Source organism: Empidonax traillii, unplaced genomic scaffold (genome assembly GCF_003031625.1).
Source record: "Empidonax traillii isolate 1590-97213 ecotype Southwest subspecies unplaced genomic scaffold, ASM303162v1 scaffold166:size2381449, whole genome shotgun sequence".
NCBI lineage: Eukaryota > Metazoa > Chordata > Aves > Passeriformes > Tyrannidae > Empidonax > Empidonax traillii.
Window position 1 is genome coordinate 1,530,732 of NW_020955359.1, and position 23,983 is coordinate 1,554,714.

The 23,983-nt window shown below is 37.7% G+C and overlaps 1 protein-coding gene across 4 annotated transcripts in view; it reads left to right on the plus strand.

The window, feature by feature from the left end:
* The window catches only part of SNX29 (sorting nexin 29), a 94,701-nt gene that overhangs the window by 10,634 nt on the left and 60,084 nt on the right, over window positions 1-23,983 (plus strand). For all 4 annotated transcript variants that reach the window (XM_027885447.1, XM_027885450.1, XM_027885449.1 and 1 more), the window contains 10 exons: window positions 218-398; window positions 1,549-1,619; window positions 2,392-2,640; window positions 4,647-5,025; window positions 5,772-5,890; window positions 8,433-8,511; window positions 9,029-9,111; window positions 15,730-15,793; window positions 17,008-17,136; window positions 21,486-21,568. In XM_027885447.1, the coding sequence (XP_027741248.1) occupies window positions 218-398; window positions 1,549-1,619; window positions 2,392-2,640; window positions 4,647-5,025; window positions 5,772-5,890; window positions 8,433-8,511; window positions 9,029-9,111; window positions 15,730-15,793; window positions 17,008-17,136; window positions 21,486-21,568 (1,437 nt within the window). The remainder of the gene's footprint in view (window positions 1-217; window positions 399-1,548; window positions 1,620-2,391; window positions 2,641-4,646; window positions 5,026-5,771; window positions 5,891-8,432; window positions 8,512-9,028; window positions 9,112-15,729; window positions 15,794-17,007; window positions 17,137-21,485; window positions 21,569-23,983) is intronic.

The following is a 23,983-nucleotide window of genomic DNA, read 5'->3' on the forward strand; positions in this document are numbered from 1 at the left end:
AGTTATAAGTGCTTAAATAGCCCGAGTCCAGTAGAAATAAATAACCTATTTAACAGGAGGGTTGCACCAAGATGGTAAATAATTCACCTTCGTTCAAAGTATAGGTAACAAAGCTACCTGATTGTTTTACAAATTTGCATGTAAATACATTCGGGTATGATCTTAGCAGTTTTCTTGGTTGGATTATGATTAATAATGACTTACTATTCAATTGCAGAGCCGGTGTTCTGGTACTATGTGAAGGAGGTCCTGAACAGACACGAGCTGCAGCGCTTCTACTCTCTGAGGGCCATCAGCACAGACATCGGCAGGGGCCGGGCCTGGCTGCGCTGTGCCCTGAACGAGCATTCCCTGGAGAGATACGTTCACATGCTGCTGGCTGACAAGAATCGACTCAGGTGCTGCACCTGGTATCTTTGTAAGGCAGGAAATGTATTGGCAAATGAAGTACTGAGAGTAAAAAACCCCAGACAACCAACCAAAGGCCACAGCTGTAATAACACAGCCTATTCACTGCTGTGCTGGTCAAGCCACTTCACCTGATTCTTTTGTTCATTTTTAAAATTTTTGGCAGCCCTCAAGGGAGTGACTTGTGCCTGTATCAGCATGTGACCTGAAACTGGCCTCACTCTACCCCATGAGAATCTATGTTTCTATCCTCACCTTCATTTCCATCCTCTTGCTGAACTCCCTTCCCTGTTCTTTCAGCAGTTTTCCTCACTGAGGCATTGGTCCCATGCTTTGAGGTGCCCCTCTCCTTCCATTAAAACATTACACAATTGCAGCCTTGAGCTGACCAATTCCTGTTGGGCTGACCAATTCCCTGTTGCCTTTTGGAGATGCTCATCCTGTAATTGCAAAGTTCCAGCAGTGAAACAGTGGGGAGCTGCTACTGCAGAGCCCTTGGAAGTGGTTTGGTAACAGTTTGTGAACCTTCTGTTACAGTTACTGGGGATTACTTACATTGTGAATCCCTGAAGTGCTTTGGATGTGCAAAATGCACTTAAGTTCCCAAACTGAGTCCTACCTTTCTCCTCACACATCTTCAGCTCCAGTTCCCTTTGAAAATTTGAGGTGTTCTCCTTGTTTTATCAGTAACTGTTGAGCTTGATCAAGTCCAGTGGATCCAGCAGAAAGCCATTCTTTCCATTTGCCCTGATTAATGGATATATTGGCTAAGGTTATTGCCAGAATTGAGCTTGTTAATTCCTCCTTTTAATTTTTATTTTGTTCCAGTCTTCTGTAGCTTGCTTCCAATATAAAATCAAATGAAGACAAATGAAACAATAAGGAAAATCTGAAAACCATCGTGAGGAAATGAGTGAATTGAATTGCTATGTCACTAATTACTCTCATGCTTTTAGCAATACTTGCTCAGTATCAGGATTATCAGCACACTCTGCATGGTAATACTATTTCCAAAAAGGTTTATTCCAGAATCCATTGTTGTAATCTTACTTGTTTTTTGGAGTTTTCTTGTTTTTCAGAAGTGGAATGTACATTAGTATAGGACTACACATTCTTTTTCTTTTTCCTTTCAAATTCTAGTGTCTTCTATGAAGACTGGTCTTTTATGATGGATGAAGAACGTTCCAGTATGATCCCTACAATGGCAGCTGGTAAAACTTCCTGTTAAATATTACTGTTCTTAAAAAACTGTTGCCTTTTGGGATGTTACATCTATTTCTGGTCATGAGGAGCTTCTCTAACACTGCTTGTGTGGAGAATGTGTGTCAGAGGCACAGTCAGGGTGAATTGGCAAGGTATTATGCCAGTTTATCCTGTGAATTGATGGATTGTTAAAATGGGAATCTGGCCTTCCTACAGTTCAAAAGTCTTTCACATAAATGTTTTTACTCTTCAGCAGTCAAGGCTAACTTAAAACTTGTGCAATTCAGAGAAAACAGAATGGCCTATTCCTGACTAGAAAAGGGTAATGATAGAATTTTATGGTAAGATCCAAATTATAGGCAAGTACAGGTAAGGAGAGTAGCAGTAAGGAGTGACAAACAAAGTACACAGGAGGTTTTGATAATAGAGTATAGGAACTCAACAGATACTGAAGTTGCAGTGAAAGAGGTTTAAATAAAAGGTTATAAATAAACGAGTTCACAGTACTTATTGCTTATTTAATGTGCAGCTGAACAGCCATCAAGATGAATTCAGAACTGATTGCATCAGCTTGAACATAATCTAAAAAAGAATGAATGGTACATGAAAGAATAAGAATTCATGCGTGGAGAACTGTGGGAAATTTTTAGGAAAAATATTTTACGTGTCGTAGCTTTGTTAATCCTCAGGCTCTGTGTTTTCAGCTTTTGTGTGAAGTATAAAGTGTGACCCATAAAGTGCATTTTTGGTCTCTTTTTCTCCTCTTTCCTTTATTTGAAGGTCTGAACTCCATCCTTTTTGCAATCAACATCGATAACAAGGATTTAAATGGGCAGAGCAAGTGCACACCCACCGTGTCTGATCTGTTGAAGGAATCCACCCAAAACGTCACCTCACTGCTGAAGGAATCCACGCAGGGGGTGAGCAGCCTCCTCCGGGAGATCACTGCGTCCTCTGCTGTGTCCATCCTCATCAAAGCTGACCCCGACACCGACCCCCTGCCTGTTGTGCCCCGCAGTGGAAATGCTGGTAAGCTCTGAGGCGGTGCTGGGGTCGCTCAGAACCTGAGCAAATATTTGGGTGTGTTTACGTGACTTTTTAATTTCCACTTAATGCAATATTATAGGACAGAAATCTTAAAAATAAGTATGTGCTGAACAAACAAACTAGTTGAGTGTGTAATAAGAAGTATGGAATGTTTTAGGAATACTGGTGTGAATACTGGATGGCAACTGTATTTCAGCTTTCTTGCATCACTGTGAGAGAGAGGTTAAAGTGTGTTATTGGTAGGGCTTTGCTTGTGGCCTGAATTTCAATTTCTTATAAGATTATGCCTTGCAGTTCATGATGTAATGATCTTTCCGTTTTAATTTATTTTCTTTTGGCACTTCTGTCAGTCAGAAATACACTGCTGTATATCTGCTATTATATATCAGATACAAATCTAAGCTTGTAATCTTCTTCAAGTAGGGCCCCTATTTACAGTCTGAGTTCCTATGGAAAATGACAGCCCTGAACCAAAATGAAAATTTACTCATATGCCCTTTTTACCTTTAAAGGTCTTGGTGTTACAACCAGCTTGTAGGATGTCAGTTATAAGTTAAAAATAGTCAAGCAAAATATGATTTTCATTACATATTTTCAGTTCCCAAAATTGCAAAGGAATATTTTATTATCTTTGTTTCTGGAAATTGAGCTGAAAGACTGTTTTGCTTTGTAAAGGTACAAAACTGCAGGAAGATTTATATGCTTTTCAATTAAGAAATGAGGTTGGAATTTAGGCATTAGATTGTTTTGCTTTATGAGAAAAAGGCAAAACCCCCATATGTGAAAACTGTCTGGTGGGAATGGAAGTTGAGATAAAATCTGGTTTTTATTGGCATTTAAAATAGACTTTGTGTCAAAACATGGTTTTTGAAGCAAACTTGTGGTAAAGCTTTTGTTGTTTAGCACTTAAATGAGATTAAAGTTGTAGGTGATACTTGACTTGGGATAACTTTGTTAGTATAGAATAGGCTTGCAAGATGGAATGAGAGAATAATTGACCATATGCTGCATCTGACTCTACAACATAATGTACATTATGTGTACAGTACATAAAATGGACAGCTTACAGTAAAATGTCACTTTAAAGAAATGAGTTTGTTCAAATACCATTACATGTGGGATGGTAGAGCAAGTCAGATGTTTTCATTAAAGTCTGTGTTCTTTGTTGCAATTCTGTTTGCAAGCAGAATGGGTTTTAACATCCTCTTAAAAGTATGGTTTGTGGTTATAGAACAGCTGGATTTGAATTAAACAAAACAGTTTAGTCCCAATGTGAGTTATCCCGGTGAGTAATTTCCAATATTTCTTAGAGTGTTTCAACTTCAGCTTCGTGTGCACATAGGATTTAGTGAGAATAGGTAATAATTTAAAAATAGGTGCTGTCACTGAATAGATCTGATGTAATCTGAGGATTTCAGTGTATTTCTAGACCAAGAGCTAGGGGGGAGGGAGCAAGTTTAGTGTCTTTTTCTGAGAACAGACTGATCAATTTTTATAGAGTAGAGAGAAAACTACCTCTATTTGATTGCAAGTTGTGGATTTTGTTCGTGTTGTGAGTTTGTTCTTTTTAATTTTTTCTCTCTGGAAGTGTCTCGTGTTTTCTCTGGTGGATAGACATGCTGTGCAATATAAACTAGAATATACACTAGGTGTGTTCCGTGGGAGAAAGGGACAGGAAGGCTAACTTTTTATCTTAAATTTAATTCTATGAGTTTGTTCAACTTTTTTTTTCCAGTTCCAATCGAATAATGTTATGAATGCACCTCCAAAATGTCTTCTAAAATCTGAATTATGTAAGGCAGGTAAAATAAAGACGGTAATTAAAGATTTAAAAGCTCATGTGTATGGAAAGATAATGAATGCCTTGTAGATCTAAGTGGCTTTTTCTTTACTAAAGTCATTTAATACATAAGCTCTTTTAAGGAAAAAACAGATTTACTATATTGTTTCTCTCTTCTAAACGATGTAAAACTTTGTATTGCTATCAGATTTGAGATATAAAAAAGATCGAAAAAAGAAGAAGAGAGTGACCAATATTATCTCATTTGATGAAGAGGAAGATGAGCAAAATTTGGGGGATTCCACAAAGACTCTGATTACAGGAGAAAGTTCAGAGGAGAGTGTAGACAGATCCTCAGTCCTTGTATTATCCTCATCTGAAAGCACTCTTGGAAAAAACGTGAACGGGGATGAAAGTAACAGTTCGTGGAAGAGCAATTCATTCCCTCATTCCCTCATGAACGGAGAGTATGAGTACCAGAAACTGGATGTGAAGAGCATTGACGATGAAGATGCAGATGAGGACGAACTGTATGGAAAAACATTAGGAAATAAAGGCACAGAAGGTGAAACTGAAGCTTCTGAAAAGTAAGTAATGGGGCAGGAGCTAGTGGGAAACTTGCCATGCTTCCTATCCACCCTTCCCTGTTCTTTGTGGGCACTGGCAAATTGATGTGTTGAACTGAACTGTAGGTTTTCTTTTTTTCTTCCTTTTTTTTTTTTTAGTTCCTAATTCCTCCTCCTCAAATTTTTTTTCCTTTTTTTTTGTTTTCCTTGTTTTTTCTTGATCATTGTTTAAACCATTTGGGCCACTGCATTGATGATATTTTACTTTTAAGTTCCACCGAAATCCAAAATTTTGAGATTGAGTTTTCTCATTCTCCTTGAAGTGCTCAGTTGTTTAAATATTTGCATGATATAGCCTGGCTATAATTCTGACCTACTTGATGTTTCCTTATTCTTAATATGATATCAATTCTATTTTGGCTTTACAGTAAAAACCTCTATTTTAAACAGAGTAAGCCTGTTACATCAGAGTAGATAGTTAAACAAGAGGAGATACTTGACCAAGACAAAACCAAGAGAGAATGAATAATTTTAAATACTGATATGCTTGCTTTATTTCTGACAGAGAAATTAGTTTGGAGAAAAAGGCAAGCACTGTTTGTCTCATCTGCTTTGGAATGTCTGATCTGTAATGGATTAATGTATTGGCCAGATTGAAGTAGAGATTTTTCTTAAAGTAGCGTCTCTGAAGGAAATGTGTGCATTATGAACGTGGATATTGACTGTATAAGGAGATTGTTTTGCTTGCTTGTTTGTTTTAAATCTAGGCCTCATGAAATAGGCAGTTGCAGTTCTCAGATATGCAGTTGGACTCCTCTGCAGGTCCTCAATGATGACTCAGATGTGCTGTTTCCTGTCAGTGCTGTTGGCTCTTATTCCCAGACAGGTGGGTATTTAATTTGCAGAATTCCAGCAACCTTTATAATGGAATTTTTAACATGAGACAATGGCAAGAAATAAGGGGATTGCAGGGACATAGAACAAACTACACATCTGGAATAGAAAAGAATTAGCATTCGATTTAGTTCTGAATCAGAATTCTTCATTTGAAAAGTTATTTCACTGAGGAGGGTTTATCAATGTAAAAATAAACCAGAGTTTTGTTGGGATTAAACTGTGGTCTTGTATGGTATTTTATTAAAACTTCAAGTATACTCATTTTTTAAAGTGACCATTAAAGAACTTCTCAGTGGCATTAAATAATGTTTTAATAGTAAAATGTTTAATATTTTTTGGATATACATTTTGTGAGCCAAGAGTTTAAATCGATTGTTAATTGAAGTCCTGTGAAAAAGTGTAATTCAGCTCTGTAAGTTCAGTGATTAAAAATGGGAATCATAAAATAAGGCTGTACTGCCCTCTGCTGTATTTTAAAACATGTACCTTATAAGAAATGGCAGTGGTTCAAAATTAAAAATAGAAAGTACATTTTCATTTTTTATTTGTGCTGCCACATTTTTCAGTTTATGAAGGAATGGATATAGAAAACATCATGTAGTTTGTGGCATCGTGTTCTCTTAAGCTGTGCAGAAACTGCTGGAGAACATCCCCAGGTTGAAATCTGGGATACAATTGTCCCTGTTTCTGGGGGGTGGTGGTGTGTGGAATGGGAACTCAGTTGTTGTGCGAGTTGTAGATGTCACGAGGCATCAGGACTGTGAGCTGGGCTTTGTAGCTGAAATCAAAAGTTGGGAGTCTAAGCCAAGGTGGAGACAGATGACCAAAGAGGACAATAACTGTAACAGAGGCTTACTTTTATTAAGAAGATACCAGAGACCCTTGTTTGATCTTGCTTCATCTCTGAACTGGTTTGAATACAATGCTAGAGATGATCAACAGGCCCATTCAGATCCCTCTGGCACAGTACACAGATATTTTCAGTTCTCCGTCTCTCTTTGTGATAAGCCCTGTGGTCCACTCTGGAGTGATGCAACACTAGGCTGATGAAAGGGATCTTCTTCACTTGCAGGAAAGAGCAGCCCAGGCCCTGCTGTGTGTGCTGTGCTGATTTCAGCTCTGCCTGCTGTCCCTGAGCCCTCGTGGGCCGTGTGGGGCTGCACCAAATGGCCCTTCCTGCAACCCAAATGGCACCCAGGGAGGGAGGGGGATACACACGGATACATCAGCCTCTCCTCAGCCACACTGACAGTTTGATGAGATTGAAAGCTGCCTTGGGCAGTTGTTTGCTTGACTTTGGGAGTTACGCTTGTGCTGCAGATGAATGATATCAGAAGGAACGTGCTCTAGCTTATTCTGAGGGCAGTTCAACCCAGTAACTGGCAAGCTCATTATTGTTATGACATCATTTTTGTTAAAACAATCTTAAATAGCTCTTGCAAAATACATGTTTAACCCAATACTTTGGTTTATAGGTCTTACTACAGATAAATAACAAGACACATATATTTGGAATAGATTACAGCTTAGTCTGTCGTGTTGTATGGTAATATCTGTGTTTGCAGTTTGAGTCTGCAGTGCTGCAGAGATGTGTCAGGGCATATCATATCTCCATGAAACAAGGAATGAGAAAGCCTCAGTCAAAATTCAGTTGCTTGGAACAAAAATGGAGTATGCATTTTAGGAACTGAGCTTCAGTAAACTCTACAACTTAAAAAATTAATTTTCTCCTCCATAGTCTTTCTGACATAACTAATTCCTACTAACTTGTTTCCTAGAATTCCCACTTTTAATCTGTGCTATTTTAGGTCGTGATTTTAGGATTGCCTTATAGTAACTTTGTAACCCTTACATAGTGAGATGCAGAAAATATCAATAAAATATGATTTTTGTTTCTTTCCACATGAACTTCCTTAATGACAGGCCCAGTGATGTGTATCTTTTGATCCCGACAGTTGTGGGTCTGTGGACAGATGCGTATTATTCATGCTTTTTAGACAATGTCTCATCTGTCTGATTCCTGATGTTTACTCCATAGACACAAGGAGCCAGAGAAGAGCCATGGTGCTCTGTTGGGAATACGTAAAGGACTGGTGTCTTTGCAAGGTCTCGTGTGCTGGGGACTAACCACAAATTGCTCTGCGAGTCCCAAACAGATTTGTAGTGAGGAGCAGATGCCACGTGGCGGTTGAAGTCCTGGGGCTTGCAAAAATAACATCAGTAAGAAGTCTCTTCATAGCTTTGCAACACTGTTAGTGTAAAATGTGCATATAAAATACAAGGTAGGAATTGTGCAATACTAATTTTTTGGATGATGGCTGTGTTCCTGAGGGACTTTACAATCCTACTGGCATTCGGGGTGAATGTGCAAGAGCCAGCTTTGGAGAAAGAATTTAAAGTGTTTCAATCTTTACTAAAGATGAGTATTTCTGTTTAAAAATGTAACTACCTTCCTTCTGCAGTTGTTCATGTTTTATTTTTTTAAAGTACTGCAAACTGGAGAAAGCTAATGCTTGTGCATTCTACTTTAGATAATTTGGAGAATGGAGAGGGGCATGAACATGTTCGTGCAGTAGAACTGGTTCCAAGAAGAGCTGATCTCCCTTACAGGTATGTGTCAAATATGTTTTCCTTAAAAAAACCCTTCACCCTGTAGCTGACAACTTATTATTGTTACTTAATGCAATCAGTACTGGAAAACCAACTACTTGTCTGGGTACTTGTGCAAATGTTTGGAAAGACAAATGCAAAAAAACCTGCACTTCCCCTTTTGCCTGATTTCATATACTGAACCTCTCCTTATTATCTGGAAGAATTCACATTGTCATGTCAAATAACAGACAGACTTAGCCTCCTGGTTTTGAAATTTTATTTTGATTTTTATGGGGTTTTTTGTTTTTTTGTTTGTTTGTTTTTACTTTATTCTCCATGGCCTGCTAATTTCGAGGGTTTTTTTTGTGTATTCTAAAATCAGGCTGACAGGAGATGCATTAAAGGCTAGTTAAACTTAAGTTATTAAATATGGGTAAATAAGGTGACAGTTCTAGTTTCTGGAATGTTTTTTTCTTAAGATTTGAGTTTAGGATTTTGTTTCCATTTATTGATTATGCTGTACTTTTATGACTAGAGTGGAAGTCAGTCCTCCAGCACAAGTGAATACTTTAAGCAGTATGTTGCCTTCAGCCACCGTGCCAGAATCCATGACAATTAGTAAGTACTCCCTTGATGTATCTGGATTGATAGAAGTAACTTTGAAAGACCTATAATTCTTTCTATTTTTATGTCAGTAGGATCTGTTTAGAGAGGCATAGAGCACTTCATTTCTGATGTGCTGGCCACATTAGAAAGAACTGCTCTAAAATGATTTTTATATTGGCAGATCCCAGGTTAGGGTTCATTGCAACTGCTGAATCCTTATAGTAGATGTGGCCTCAGCAGTTAAATGAAAAACAATGATTTCATTTGATTAACATCTTTAAATGTGCAAACTCTGAAAACACTAATGGTTGGTTCCGATGTGGTCTTACTTATTTTTCCTGCTTTGATTAATGCTTAGTCAGAAAAAACTAAACAAACACAGAATTCTTTCTGTGTACACTCAGTCTGTGATTTTGATATGAAAATCTGTTCCAGACATAAATATGGGCTTTCATATGCAAAAGCTTTAGTTAAGATGAAGGTGGAGAACAGTCATGTTTTCAGTGGTATTCAGAGTAGAATTAGACAGGATAAAGTAGCCTTTGCTGTAGAAATAGGTTAATAGAAGCACAGACAGTTTGTTTACCCCATCTTTAATCTATTTACTTGTCGAACAAAGACGTAGTTCCTAAACTGACTGTCCAAACGTGTGAGCCTGTATGTGTTGATGTTCCTCACAGTACAGAATGTTCTGTAGCTGAACTGGCTTTGTTCCTAAAGCTCTTGAGTGTGTGTTTGTTTCTTCTTATAAATCTAAATATGTACAAGTTTTAAATTATGACTTCTGGGAAGTTAGAAGTGTTGCAGCCAAGATTCTTCACTAAAACTGAATCATGAAATCAACAAAATGGGTGAACCCTTAAGATATTCTAATCTCATTTTTTAAAGTCATGTTCAGATGCTGTCTGTGTCAACCTGTGTTAAAGGAGGTGACTGCGTTTTCACTGGGCAAGGTTCAGGCTCTGGCATTGCTCTGCTGGCTGAGCTTTACAAAACTAAAAAATCCTTTTGCAAAGTACTCCATAAAGTGGAAAACCAGTCTGAGACTTAACTGAAGGTCTAGGTGGAGTTAATGTTGCTGGTTACCATGATCCTTTGGTCATTAGGTGTTCTCTGCTGATGTTATTACTACAGTATCCTTTTGTTCTCACATTTTAATTATTTCAGTCGCAGCCTTTCCATGGGAATGTTTATGTTGTTCCTGCCCTCCCCTGATTCTGTTGTTCTGGAGGTGTCAGGGACCAGCAGGGGCCGCAATTGGTCTCCTTCAGTCGCTCGGTTAGTTCCGAGGTGTAGAGGAGGCAGCTACAAAATAGAAAGAAAATCCTGAGATTTTCAACTCCTGATGCTTGGCAATTTGTAAATGAAATGGAGACACAGGATCAACAGAAGCATGCATGCTATCATTAGTTTCCCGTTTCAGAGAAGGCTTTAGGGGAAGGAACTGAGGGAGGGAAGCATTTCAAAAGCATCCACAAAGCTAGTAGGACACTTAGCAATTAATCATAATTATAATCAAAATTCAGGTGAATATGCATTTCTAGTATTAGTCAATACCTTTATAATAGCTGATCCCAGGTACATTCAATAAAAATGCTTTTCCTCAAGTTTGTTGTTAATTGGTCACAGATTCTTTGCACAGGAAGAATTCAGTGCCATGACAAAGTCAGACACTGAAGCTCTTTTTCTCTATTGCAATTAGCAGAAGAATTATTAAATGGTGAGGCTTATAGCTTGGTTGCATAGCAACTGATTCTAACACATCAGGCAAGAAAAATGGAATGCAGTAGTGCAGTGAGAGAAGCTGTGAGGTCTCCAGTGACTGGATTTTGGTGCTTCTTACTTCTGGAGACAAAACCTGAAATGAATTTTGTTTTAAATTATTCTTTTCCTGCTTCCTTTCCAACTTACTAGTACAGTACTAACCTTTCCTTGCTTCTTTTGATATGCAGGCTAGAAAATTATGTTGTGAGAAGATGTAATTTACAATTTCTGCTGTTTTGAATTATTTTCCTGAACTCATGTCCCATACATTTGTAAGGTATAGGTTAACTCAGCAGCAGATACAGCTCAAAAATATTAATACCACTTACCAGTTACTTTTACTGTGAATGTGAGACATCATTTGAAAACTTGCCCTATTTTACAGATCATTGTGTCTTAGAACCAATTTTATTAAGAATTTTTTCAGAAGTTTTATACATACATATCTATTATGTAATTTCCCAATTTTTTTAAAAAATTATATTTATCTTGTCATATTTGGATCACAAATATCTTTGTCTGTTCCAAAGTGTTACCATTGAAAGATTATGTTTTCAGCATTGTTTTGGTGCAAAACAATCTGTCCTACCAGCACCAGTCTCCTCATTCTGTTTTTGGAGTGGAAAAAAAAAGTTCAAAAAATTTCATTTTAGAAGGATACTACCTGTGTCCTTCTTTACAGGGTTCTTTTATTATAGTGCTATTTTTAGTAAATAATTGGTAATTTAGTTTTTTCACTATCATTTTCTTCAGATTTTAAAATTGGGCTTGACCACAAAGGTTAGCAAAGGTTGCAGCTTTGTACATCCTTGCATATTTTTTCATATATTCTTGAGAAAGCCCCCGTTTTTTCACAATCACCGAAGAATTTCACTGAATAATCAAACCTGTAAGTCAATAGGGTGTCTGTTTTTGTACTTTCTGTGTCCTCTAAACAGCTTCTGACCTGTTCTGTCATCTGGGTGCCACTGGTCACTGACAGGTCCTAAATTTTCGTGACTTCTTTGAAAGCACAGCTGTGGAAAGAAGGTGTTTGTGTTTCATCAGGGAGAGCAAAGCTGCAGTTCATCTTACAGACTTATTTTTGGTCAGCACCCTTCTCTGCAGTAGAAGGCCAGCACTGGATTGTCTAATTTGTTTCCTATTAAAATCTGCCCTATGAATAGTGACGTGCCAGGATAATATTTACAAGATTCTTGAGCACTAAATAAAGACTCAACAGCCAGTGTTCATGCAGGCAGCTTAGGGAGCATAAAGCTCTTCATGTCTTTAAAGGTCAGACTTCTGATTTAAGATGTAAGTAGTCTGCTGCAAGTTTTGTTTGTCTCTGAAAATATCTGTGTAAATTTACACTCAGGAAAATAAAAAAACCCCTATCATTCCTGGAGACTGCTCCCAGCCCACCCTGCTAGTCTGTATGCAGGATTGCAGAGGAGTTCTGCATGACCTTGTGTTCTCTGAGAGATGATTTCACTTACAGCTCATTCTTCATAACAGGTGATTGCAAATCATACTTATCCACTCTTGGGCTAAACAGCAGAAGTTGTGAAACTTATGACTTTTCTGAGGGTTGTTGGAAAATTGACAGGTGTTTCTTAAAGCATTATGTTCTTCATGCCCTGAAGGTGACCTTATAAAGAAAGACGTAGTTTGGAATTACTGGTTTGCACATGGGAATCCTTTTTTCAAGAAGTTGTTTTCAAGCAGAAATATCTCCTAAGGTTACATAATGTGAAAGACTTCACTGGTTTTCTTTTATCTGTCTTTACAGAACTCTGATTATCACTTCATTTTTAGATATGTTAGTGTTGAATGCTGATCCTCAATAACAGTAGTGTATCACTTTTTGTTAATGGTACTTTAGAGAACAGAAATGTCATGTCAAGCACAAGGCAATTCCAAAGTAGGACATAAAGTCTAACATCAAACACTCTCATCAAGTAAGAATACTTGGCCATCCTCCCACTGTTTTATTAAAAAAAAAAAAAAAAATAGAAGAGGGGGGAAAAAGATTGAGGTTGTGAAGTCCAGAAGTCAGAAAATGCCAAATTTATGGTTACTGCTACAACCCTGACTTTTTTTTTTCCTTTAAATTTATTCCCTTTTCTAACCCACACAGTGTATGAGACATAAGTCTGCTGGAAAAATTAGGTTATGATCACACACTCATCTTGGAGGCAAGCATAACATGTAGACAAAAGCTTATGAACTGTGTGTGCTCTGGCAGGTTTGAAGTGAACCTGCCTCAGTGTGTGACACTGGATTTACTGTGTTTGCATTCAGCTGACTGGTCTGACATGCTGCTGAAATCTTTCAAGAAGCATAAGTGAAAGTAATAAATTGCAATTTTTGAAAGTTTTAAATGTTATACCTGAATTAAAAGGATGGTGCCGTTTTAGGTCTATTCAGCTCCTGGTATCAAAAGATCACGAAATTAAAGTTTCTGACTCTTTCTTGGTAACTCTTTTCCTCATTTAATTACACCAATCATGTTTTACTCTTTTGTACTTATTGTAGATGGAGAGGCTAAAGAAGTGCTGATGATAAATTGTATAATTCTTGTGTTTGTTTTGAGAAGTTATAGAAAATATGACTCCTTAATACTCATCACTTGAAGAAGAACCAGCATAAGTGTAACCATGGGGCAATTTTGCTGCTTGGGTAGGCACAGGCTGGACCAGCCTCCTGGGAACTCTGGTCTCAGTGGTTTGTTGAGCTTTCCTCCACATCCCCACTGGTATCTGTAATTGAACTAAATTAGTATGGAATACCGAGTAGGAGGTGTGTTTTCCTTTGTGGTCTTAAATTAAGCATTGATTTATTTTCCTATATGTGATAATGAAGTTTGGAGTTTCTGCTTTGTTGTGTCTCTGTAGTGTCATCAATTCTATAACTCTCAGAAAAATGAAGCAAATGGAAATAGAAAAGTATTTTAACATCTATTTCAAGAATCTTTTTTCTTTTTTGCAAACTATGGCCTTTAACAGAATTTTGCTTTTGTGCTCTGCTTGTGTGTGTGTGGGAGAGGGGACTGAGAGAAGATAGGATTTCAGGTCTCCACTCATGCAGAAGATTCTGGATAAAATAAGGAAAAGAAGATTAAGTTATTAGGCAAGTTAAGGTTACAATTTAAATAGGCTGGTAAAATTGAACAAATGGAGACAATTTATAATAGCTTCACTGTTTAAATGTTAATAAATGAATACACATTAAAACCCTGAGTATGCACACAGGCAATTATTGCAGAGTAGGCACCCCAGACTAAGTGCAGAACCAGCACTGCAATAACTTGTCTGAGTAGCAACAGCTTTAATTTATTCAGTTAGAGACATAATAGCAACTAACTGTTGATTGTGCATTATCATATTTTAATGACACCCTTGAAATATTTAAAATACCATTGGCTTGATGCTTTCTTGAGGAGGATTCTGAATTCAACATTGTAGTTCAGGATCTTTATGTTGTTACAGAGTGTTACTGCACTAAAAGCTTTCAGTGGATCCTTTTGCCTGGGTGATACATTTGTGTGACACTTCCTGGATTATTCTGTTTTCCTCACCCTTAGGGCAGTTGTTTGTTTCACAGACAGACTGATGGACTGTGGTCCATTCTGACATTTTGGCATCATTGCACATGACATTTTCAGGACTGTTACAACCCACCAATTGTCCACTACCAAAAATTCCCACCAACAAACCGCAAAAAAACCCCAAACAAAAACCTCTCAAAATCCCCGACCTTTCCAGTCTGCCCTCAAAGTGGCAGTGTCTCATCATGACTAAAATAATACTAATAATGTGTGTTGAGTTTCATTATCACCGAGTTTGATATTTTGTAGCTAAATATAATACTTAAATCTCAGAGTGTAGGGTTTGATATTTTTTTTTTTCATCTTGTTCCCCCACCTCACTCTCCCACCCCCCCAAAGTAATGGTAGGCAATCAAAGCTCTTACAGACCATCTTATGAAAACTGGTGATGAAAATCAAGGAGCACAGCATATTTTGTCATATATAATATTTCAATTTCAAGTTTTTCTACAATTCTTGTGTAAATTACACAGGTAATTGCAGCTTTGGTTTTGAGTATGAGAAAGCAGAAGTCTCCAGCTTTTTTTAATGTTGTGCTAGTATTTAGTACCCACAAATTTCAGTTTTGGCTTTTCTGCGAGATTTGGATTTTTTTTTCTGTAGAAAAATAATTATTCTTTCTATGCTGAATTAATGAAGTGCAAAATCTCCCTAATGACCTCCTGAAATGTTTCTTTCTAATGCTAATTAGTTCTTAAGCCATAATATGGATAATATGAAATGAGTAGAAAAATAATCATCTACTTTCTTCATGGCTAAAGACACAGAAATGTTTCAGAAAAAAACCTAGCATGGAGAAATTTGAGTTGGCTGATTTCAGATGATTGGAGAGCCCTGCTGAATCCTGCAGGCCTGCCAGGGTGGGATTGACCTGGAGGTTCCCGGTGCCAGCCTGGAACTGTGGTGTCTGCAGCACTGACTGGTACACTGGAGTGACAGGAATCCTTCATGTTCTGGTCACCACCAGAGTCTGGCAGAGTTCATCTGCCCCACAGGACAGTGTGAAGTTTTTCTTGAATGGGCAAAAATTTCTGTAACTGTAGAAAATACTAAGGAAGATATGGGTAAATCAGTGAACTGAACGTAAAGGGGAAAAAAGTTCTCCACTGAAAGACTGCTGAAATCAGTGAGGAGATTGAGAGCATTTTCATGTGCTTTGCTGAATAGCAAATGGTGTTGGCATCGTGTGGGGTGTGTTGCCTGTGTCCATGACTTTTAGGTCTGGACTGAGCGAAGTGTCCACAGAAATTGAATCTTTTTTTGTCCCTTCTCTTTAGATGAACTTCGTCAAGCTATCATGGCCATGATGAATAGGAAGGATGAACTGGAAGAGCAGAACAGGTAGTTTTCTTTTTTAAGTCAAGTGGGATTGTAATTTAAGAAGAAAATCTGTTCTTTAATACAAGCTGTCCTTTATGTGAAGCTATACATAATCTTTGTGTAATCTTTTTGATGTATATGTTATTTTTCTGTGAAAGGTAAATACTTCACTATTTAAATGTTGATACTGAAAGTAATGTTTTCAGGTCACCTTTTTCCTTTGAGTTAGTAGTTTAATCACAATAACTCTTGATATTTTGGCAGCTTTTGCAGTTGCAGTTTTTTCAAAACCAAAACTTACAGCCAAAAAATTCTGAAGATTTCTTGAGACAACTTTCCAAATGAGCAAAAGTTTGTTCTTTTACGAATATTCAGAAAATACCTTTTTTTCCCCCTTCTGGTGAAGAACTGATGGAGGATGGCTGACAATGTAATGCTGAAAGTGGCTTTCATTTGCGAGGGTCTTTATGTTCACTGGGGGCAAAATGATGATGTAAATGTAAAAATGATCAGTCTCTTATTTAAAATGCAGTCAAACCTACTTTGTATTTGTTTAGTTTATTGAAACACATGATTAGATGAATGAAAGTACAAATGTATTCAATGTTTTAGTAGGGCTACTTTGGTAATTTACATTTTCCTATAGATGTTTTGGGACTTTTTAATGCCGAGACTACCAACTGATCCTATTTTCCTGTCTCCTCTTCTACCTACTCCCATAATTGGCAGTTCTTGCCCGGTTCAGCTCTGTGTTTTTTGGCAGAAGGAGCAGAATGCTTTGGGTTTTTCCATTATGCATCATGCTGACCTTTGGGGTCTGTGGCACAGACATGTCTGTCTCCTGCCCTTGCTGGTAAATATATTACCCGTAGATTATTCCTGAGATGTATGGACTTGCACTGAAGCACTGAAAACACAAGATAAACTTTTTAAAATAATAAATTCTTTCTGCATGGTGGTGCAGTAGATCCCATAATAGATTGTGCTTCATGTTAATGAGATTGTAATAGAAATTAATAGTAAGCATTTACAGCTGCTCAAATTGGGTCTGTTTCCTTGTAGCTTTTCATATGTTTGTATAATCAAATCATGTGAATTTATTACATCGAATAATGAAATTTTAGGATTGCATTAATGGTGTCATTCAGGCAACCTGCTCTGGGATTCCTAGAATATGCTCTGATCATTAAACAGTGTTTGCAGGGTTCACAACAGAGGCTGTTGCCTTCTTCCAGATCCCTGAGAAATCTGCTGGATGCAGAGATGGAGCTCTCAGCAGCACTGAGGCAGGAGGTGGACAACTGGAGAAGGAAAGTAGCAGAGCAGGAAGAGAGACATGCCACAAAAGTCCAGGCCTTGGCACGGTAAGAAGGGCTGAAAATGTCTCAAAAAGTAACTGCAGTGGAACAAGGGAATAAAAAAGTCTGCATACAAGAAAAAAGATTTTGTTTTTTCTTCCCCCAAATACACATGCTGGATTGTTGGGATTCTCCAGATCTGGAGGCAGTGTGGACTTGTTTTGGAAGCTGTTTCATTTTAATATTATTTCCTTTGGTAGATGTTTTGTGTAGTACCACACTGAGATTAGTCTGGGGACCCCTCTGCTCCCAGCAAGTCCTTACTTCATTAGGGAGCAATTGTGCTGAGTGGTCCTTGTGTCAGCTGAAATGAGTAGGAGTATTTGTGTCTTTATTTATTGCTTTCAGTTACATAACATATGCCAGTGCTGACACAGATACCCTGCTGTATGTGCCCTCAGGTGTGTAAGCAGTAAAGAATGGATTACCCATCCCTTCAGTGACACTTCCATCTGATCTTTCTCCTACTGGATTACTGGAGCATGACTTGTTTCCCTGAGCTGATGCTTTTTTGTCCTTTTGGCAGGTTTTCATGGCTGACCATGATGAGCAACAGTTGTTGCCAAACATTATTAACAAACAAGTAGGAGTTTCTGAAGTGGTGCAGCTGTTTTCTCCTAGCTGCAGGAAGGTCAGCTGTAACAGGACCATTTCCAGTCAGGTTTTGAACATCCCCAGAGGTGGAACCCCCCAGCCCTTCTGGGCAGTGTTGCTGGCAGTGGCTTGGTGACAGTGCTGTCCCTAACGCTGTTACAAGCTGCTGTTGCCTTTCTCTGCCATGAAGGGTGTGTTGCTGGCTCGTGGTCAGCTGCTTCTCCACCAGGACTCCCAGATCCTTCTCCACAGAGCTATTTTCCAGCCTCTCAGCATGAATGGGTGCCTTGGGCTGTTCCTCCCCAAATGCAAGACTCTGCATTTCCCTTTATTGAACTTCTGAGTCCAGTTCTCCAGCCCATCCCAGTCCCTGTGAATGGCAGCACAGTCACCCTGTGTATCAGCTGCTGCCCAGTTTTGTGTTGGCTGTGACCTTGCTGAGGGTGCACCCTGGCCCAGCACCCAGGTCATTAAGGAGGGTGTTAAACAACACTGGCCCCAACACTGATTTGCCTCCAGCTTGACTTTATGCCCCAGCTATGCTGAAAGAATTGTAACCCTCCTCTCATCTAAATAGGATTCAACTTAAGAAAGACTTTTGAAGGGAAATGCTGCTGTAATAGTTGGATTTTTCTTGCAGTTCTAAATAATCTCTAGAGTAACCTGTGATGTGTAAGATCTTGAGGATGATTCACATGTATAGTAAACAACAAACCCATCCCAAGAGTTAAATAAGAATAGTAATCTGGGCCTTTTCCCAGAGAGAAGGGTTTGTTTTCTGCTTGCACAGACCGAGTGCTCAGTGTCAGTCCTGAAGTACCACAACAGAGATTCTTGAAAGCTTTGAAAGTGATAAATTTTCTTAAAAAAAAGAGAAGTATTTAGAACACTCCTAATTCTGCTTTTGGTGACACATCAAACCAAACTACTCACTTAGAGGGAGGGAGAGATATGGGTAAGTGGGTTTGACATTCATGTGCTGTAAGGCAATAGAGACAGTGCAAATACCTCAGTATTTAATATTCACGTTTCAGGTTATAGGAATTGTGTATTCATGTTTCTTTGACTCACTTCCCCCACAGTTTTTGAATTTGCAGTGACATATGGGTGAATCAGATATTTGTCATGCACATACCTTTTTAAAGAATAGATAAGGAGCTTTTATAACAAGATCTGAAGAGATGCTCACTTAGACTGAGTAGTTATTTTTAAACAAGTTTATGCAATTTCTCTTATTGTTACCAAGACTGGGTATGTTGTGTTGATTGCTCTTCTGGCAGTCAGTTTGCCTTGTTGTGTGATAAAAACAGTGTTGGGAGCTGCTTAGGTACAACAAATTCTCGTGTCACCAGTTACTATGGACTTGGGATGCATTTCTTTAATGATTCATTGCAATTCATTTTCTATCCTACTAACATTGCTATAGCTATTTTGGAATATAGGTTTTCCTTTGGATTATTTTTTTTTTTGTTGGTTCACTTAGTACACTGTAGGTGATGCTGCTTCAATAGTAAAGGTTGTAAAATTTTGTAATAAATAATATTTTAAACCAAGAAGTCGGGCAAGATGAATAATCAGAAGAATTTGAATTAACAAAGCTTTGCAATTGCTCTGTGGGTGCATAATACAGTAGGTGAATAAGAGGAAACTAAGTTTCAGGTATTTTGAAGTAGTGAAAGCTCACTGTTTACATTGAGAACAATTGACCAGAGTAGAAAATTTTCATCATTTGTAAAATCCTGAATGTTTTAAGGCCTAGGGAAATCATTCAGTAAGAACCTGTCTGCTGTGATTGGATGAATGAATATTTTTCACGTTATGAGACCTGATGTATTTATGTGTGTCCCCAAAACTCTTTTGAAGAATTTGACATAAATACCCTCCTGGAGGCTTTGAGAACACAAATTTCAGTGACACATCAGTCAGTGCTGAAGGGATGGCTTCTGGATATCTGCAGTTACTCAGCTGATTTCCTGGACTCTCTGGAGAGTCTCTGCTCTCCTAGACCAAATGTTGGCTTACTGAGAGAAATTTTACCAAGTTTACAAAGTTCTCTTTGAAAAATGGAAAAAAATCTTAGGTCATTTCAGTTTCAAGTAGTGATAATCTCATTCTTCCATGTGAAAATTTTGAATAGCTCTTTCATAACAGTTCGTATATTGTTTCAAAAGGAGCAGTCTCAGTGTTCAACCTATTTCCCAGTCTTCTGATAGGGTAGACTCAATAGACTCTGTAGTGTTATGTTGTCAGCTGGTTCTTTGTTGCCTTTTTTTTGTCCTTATCAACGAACCTTTCTCAAATTCGTGGACATATTGTGCCAGTGGCTTCTTGGCAATGCTAAAGATTTTTAATTGAGATTCCTTTTTCTGTATGGAATGCTATTACATCCCTTTGCAAGGCAAAGAAATTTATTGAAGTTGACTGTGAAATTGGATAATCTCAGATTGCATATCCTTAGACTGCATTCAGCTGTGTTGGAGGAAAGCATATTACAAAGGACAGCCTTTGTAGCAAGAAAAGCAGATAGAGAAGATGAAACTGCACCGTGTAGGGAAATGGGGGATGAGAATTTTGGCTATACTTTGTCTTACACTTCTGTGCACCTTCTGTTTACTGTAGATCCTATCACCTAATTTGCCTCCTCTTATCTACTGTCTATATTACTTCAGCCACATTGCATTTGGGTTTGGTATTTTATATTATTCTGTTTTACAACACTTCATTCACAGCCATAGCCCTTCAGTGATGGGTGAAATGATGTGTTGTGCATCTTGAAATGATTCCATCACTTCCCTTAAACAGCTTCTTAGAGAGAGGAAAAAATATCTCTTGTTTGTGCTTGTGAAAACTAATTTGAATATTCCTGTAATAAATAACATTTTCTTCCTGCTTAGTTAGTTGGTGACATGTCGCAAGTGACAAAAACATCTTATAAAAAGAGTGAGATACACACAAGATAATCAACTTAATCATATTTAGTAAGGGATGAAGGAGCTGCTTCTAGGAGGAAGAAGTGGAGATTGGTTTTATAATAAAATCTCACTCTATTGTATATAGTTCAACTTCCACTTCTATTGATTACTACTGAATAAAATTTGGGTTGCATGGTTCAGAAAGCTGATTTGGAATCCATAGAAATATGAATATAGTACCAGTCAAGGCTTCTTGTATGAGCAATGTGACATTGCTCACAACAACAGTTTATCTGTGTGTGTGTATATACACATAATATGTGTATATTTTGTTTGTGTATGTATATATAGTATGATAAGGACCATCAAACATATTTGCATGTGTTTCTGAATACTTCTAATTCTCAAATAAATTCCCATAACTAAAATGCCTGCCTACTGTGACCTGTGACATGCCCAGGGTTCCATCACACCTGGAGCATGTGCCTCTGCTCTGGCAAAGAATTTCCTTGTCTGGTGTCCCATCCTTATATTTTAATCGATTGTTGATTTAGAGAGACTGTATCATTTGTTTGCCATCAATATAGCATAGTATAGAAAATGTAAATTAAACAATAATGAAAGTATTTGATTACAAGATAATCTGTTTCACTGATGGGTTTATGTGATCCCAGGAAAACGAGTTTTCCTGGTACTCTGCTGTTAATGTATTATTAATGTGTAAATATTTTTTTTCCCCTATAGGGTGACTTAGGTAAAGCTTATAACAGTATGTTTGTTTCCACTGAAAAGGGCTGTCATCTATTTTGAGAAACCAATAATATTTATTCTGTTCCTTTTTATCAACAGAGAAAATGAGGTGCTAAAAGTGCAACTGAAGAAGTACGTTGGAGCTGTCCAAATGCTCAGAAGAGAAGGTCAGACAGTGGAAGGTAAGGACAACATGAAGGGAAAAAAAAAATCCATACACAGAGTTTGGTTTTCTGGATGCTGCCATTGAGGGAGTCTATATTGGAGGCACAGGGATAGGAACTAAATGATGGAAGTGACTCCTGCACTTGTGGAGAAACGACAGTGAGGGAGTTCCCAGTGCTTAGGCCTGACTCTGGTCTTTAACCAACTCTTCAGCCACATAACACAGTCCTAGTGTGGCTGGGGACAGGGTTTGTGCTTCCTCCTGCTGCCCTGTATGACATGAGCTCTCCCACTGTGGGAAATAGCAGCTTCTGAAAAGAGACAGTTCTGCTTCTGTGAGAGCTGTCCCTGATTCATCTCTGGCTGGGCTATTTGCTGTTGTGTGAAGAGTCTTGTAATGCAGATTGGTGGCAAACAAAAGAATGTTGTGTGATGGAATACTATCAAATTACTGCTGAGCAGAAACAATGAAGAAGTCTCTGCTTTCCTTGCTGTCTTCACCAAAACAAATGAAATCATTTACATGAAACTGGGGGTAGCAAGAGATGATTAGAAACCCTGTTTAGCTCTTCAAACTATCCTAGAGTAATATCTCCCAGTAGTGAAAATAACATATTTGATGTATTATCCTTTTGAGAAAAAGACTGATGTAGATTTTTGTACTTATTGTTACAGAGCATTTTCTGGTAGATGGGGTGGCCTTACTTTTTTCAGTAGGAAACTTCCCAGAAAAAGCTGTCAGATAAACATTAATCTGTGAATTACTGTGAGACTGGAACATAAAAATAGTTATTTTGAGGAGAGATAATTTAGTATCTCTAGGTTATACTCTTGTTTTGGAGATCAGTGTGTTTGAAAGAGGCTCTGTATTGAGAAGTAATGAGCACATTTGATCTCTGAAAGATAACGAGTTAGCAGCAGGCTTACCTGTTTTTCTTGGGCTCTGTGATAGAAGTGTCCACGAGCAGATGAACTGGAGTCTTGATTCTGAATCCTCTCTTGGTGGGACCTGTATTTGCACTGACTGCAAGGAGGTGTTTTGAGAGGCGAGATGGCTTTTCAGCAATTGGCACCATCTGCCTGATGGTTTTTTAATTGGGAATATTGTGGTCCTGTAAGTGGCTGTATGAATGAATAGCACTGCTCCTAAGGGCTAGTCACTGTACTTCTCTGGAGTTTAAAAACTTCATTCATCCTTAAAAGGATATTTGTTAGTGAGAACACATGTTTTTACTTCCGACTGTGCCCGAGTGTAGTGATTCATATTAAGAATTATTCACGAAAAGCAGTGCTTAGGCTTCTTATAATAGCAGAAATTATCCTTCATTAAGTAGTGACAGTTTCCATGATGAGTGTAATTATAGGAAAAGAAAAAAGCATTCCTAGGCTAGCTATATTCCACCATGTTAAAATTATGCAAATGAGGGAGTGGTAAGAATAGAAACTGAGTAGGATGGTCAGATTTATAGATGAAAAAGGGGGATGGAACAGTACCAACATTTCTAAAAATGAACACATGTATGCTTTATGCTCCAAGGGTATTTAATCAATCCACAGTAATTTTCGGTAATATTTATCATTAGTGATCAGATTCAGCTACATGCACTATTTGTAATAATTTTTTTTACATTCTAACTCCACACATTGTATTTCTATGAAACTAGGAAAAATTAGCTGCCACTGAAGATTTAGGGGAAATTTTAGTAGTACTGGGGCCTCTGACTCAAAGTAAGTACTTAAGTATGTAAATAATTCCTGAGAACTAACTGCAAAAAAGAGTGAGAGTGAGACAAAAGAAATGTTTTCTTTTATCAGATTTGTAGGAACTATTGCACCCCATGTTTTGTATACATAATAAATAATTTTAATGATAATTAATCTTCTTCCAAACTATATCAAACCAAAAGTTGTAAATGCACTGTAGATTTGAGAACACTAGGTTTTTAGATTTTCTGTGAAACTATTTTGAAAGAGTCAAAATAAATTGAGCTTCTGCTGTTATTTTTATCACTATAAATAGCAAAGACTCTTCATTTTTGCTACAATAAGATAAAATCCTATTGAGTATGGCTTTTAAATAGTTTCCTAAAATAATAAATGGAACTCAGCATGATACTTTGCCTTGTGGTGACTTAAAAAAGCCAAAAAACCCCACTCAGCAAATGTGATTATAAATAAATTGCCCAAGAGTCAGAACTGAGTCGAGTTCAGAATATCATATCAGCTTTCAAAATGAGTGATCACTGTCATGGACTGAGCAGTTTGATATTGGTATTTAAATATTTAATAAATCAGCATCTTGGTTTCTCAGCCATCAGCAGGAGTTGGCTGTGTACCATTTTTCAAACCTGCTTAGATAGAATATTATTTATATAAAAATGCTGATCTTTAGAGTTTCTGGCTGAAGAAAGTCAAGCAATATTTACAAGGAA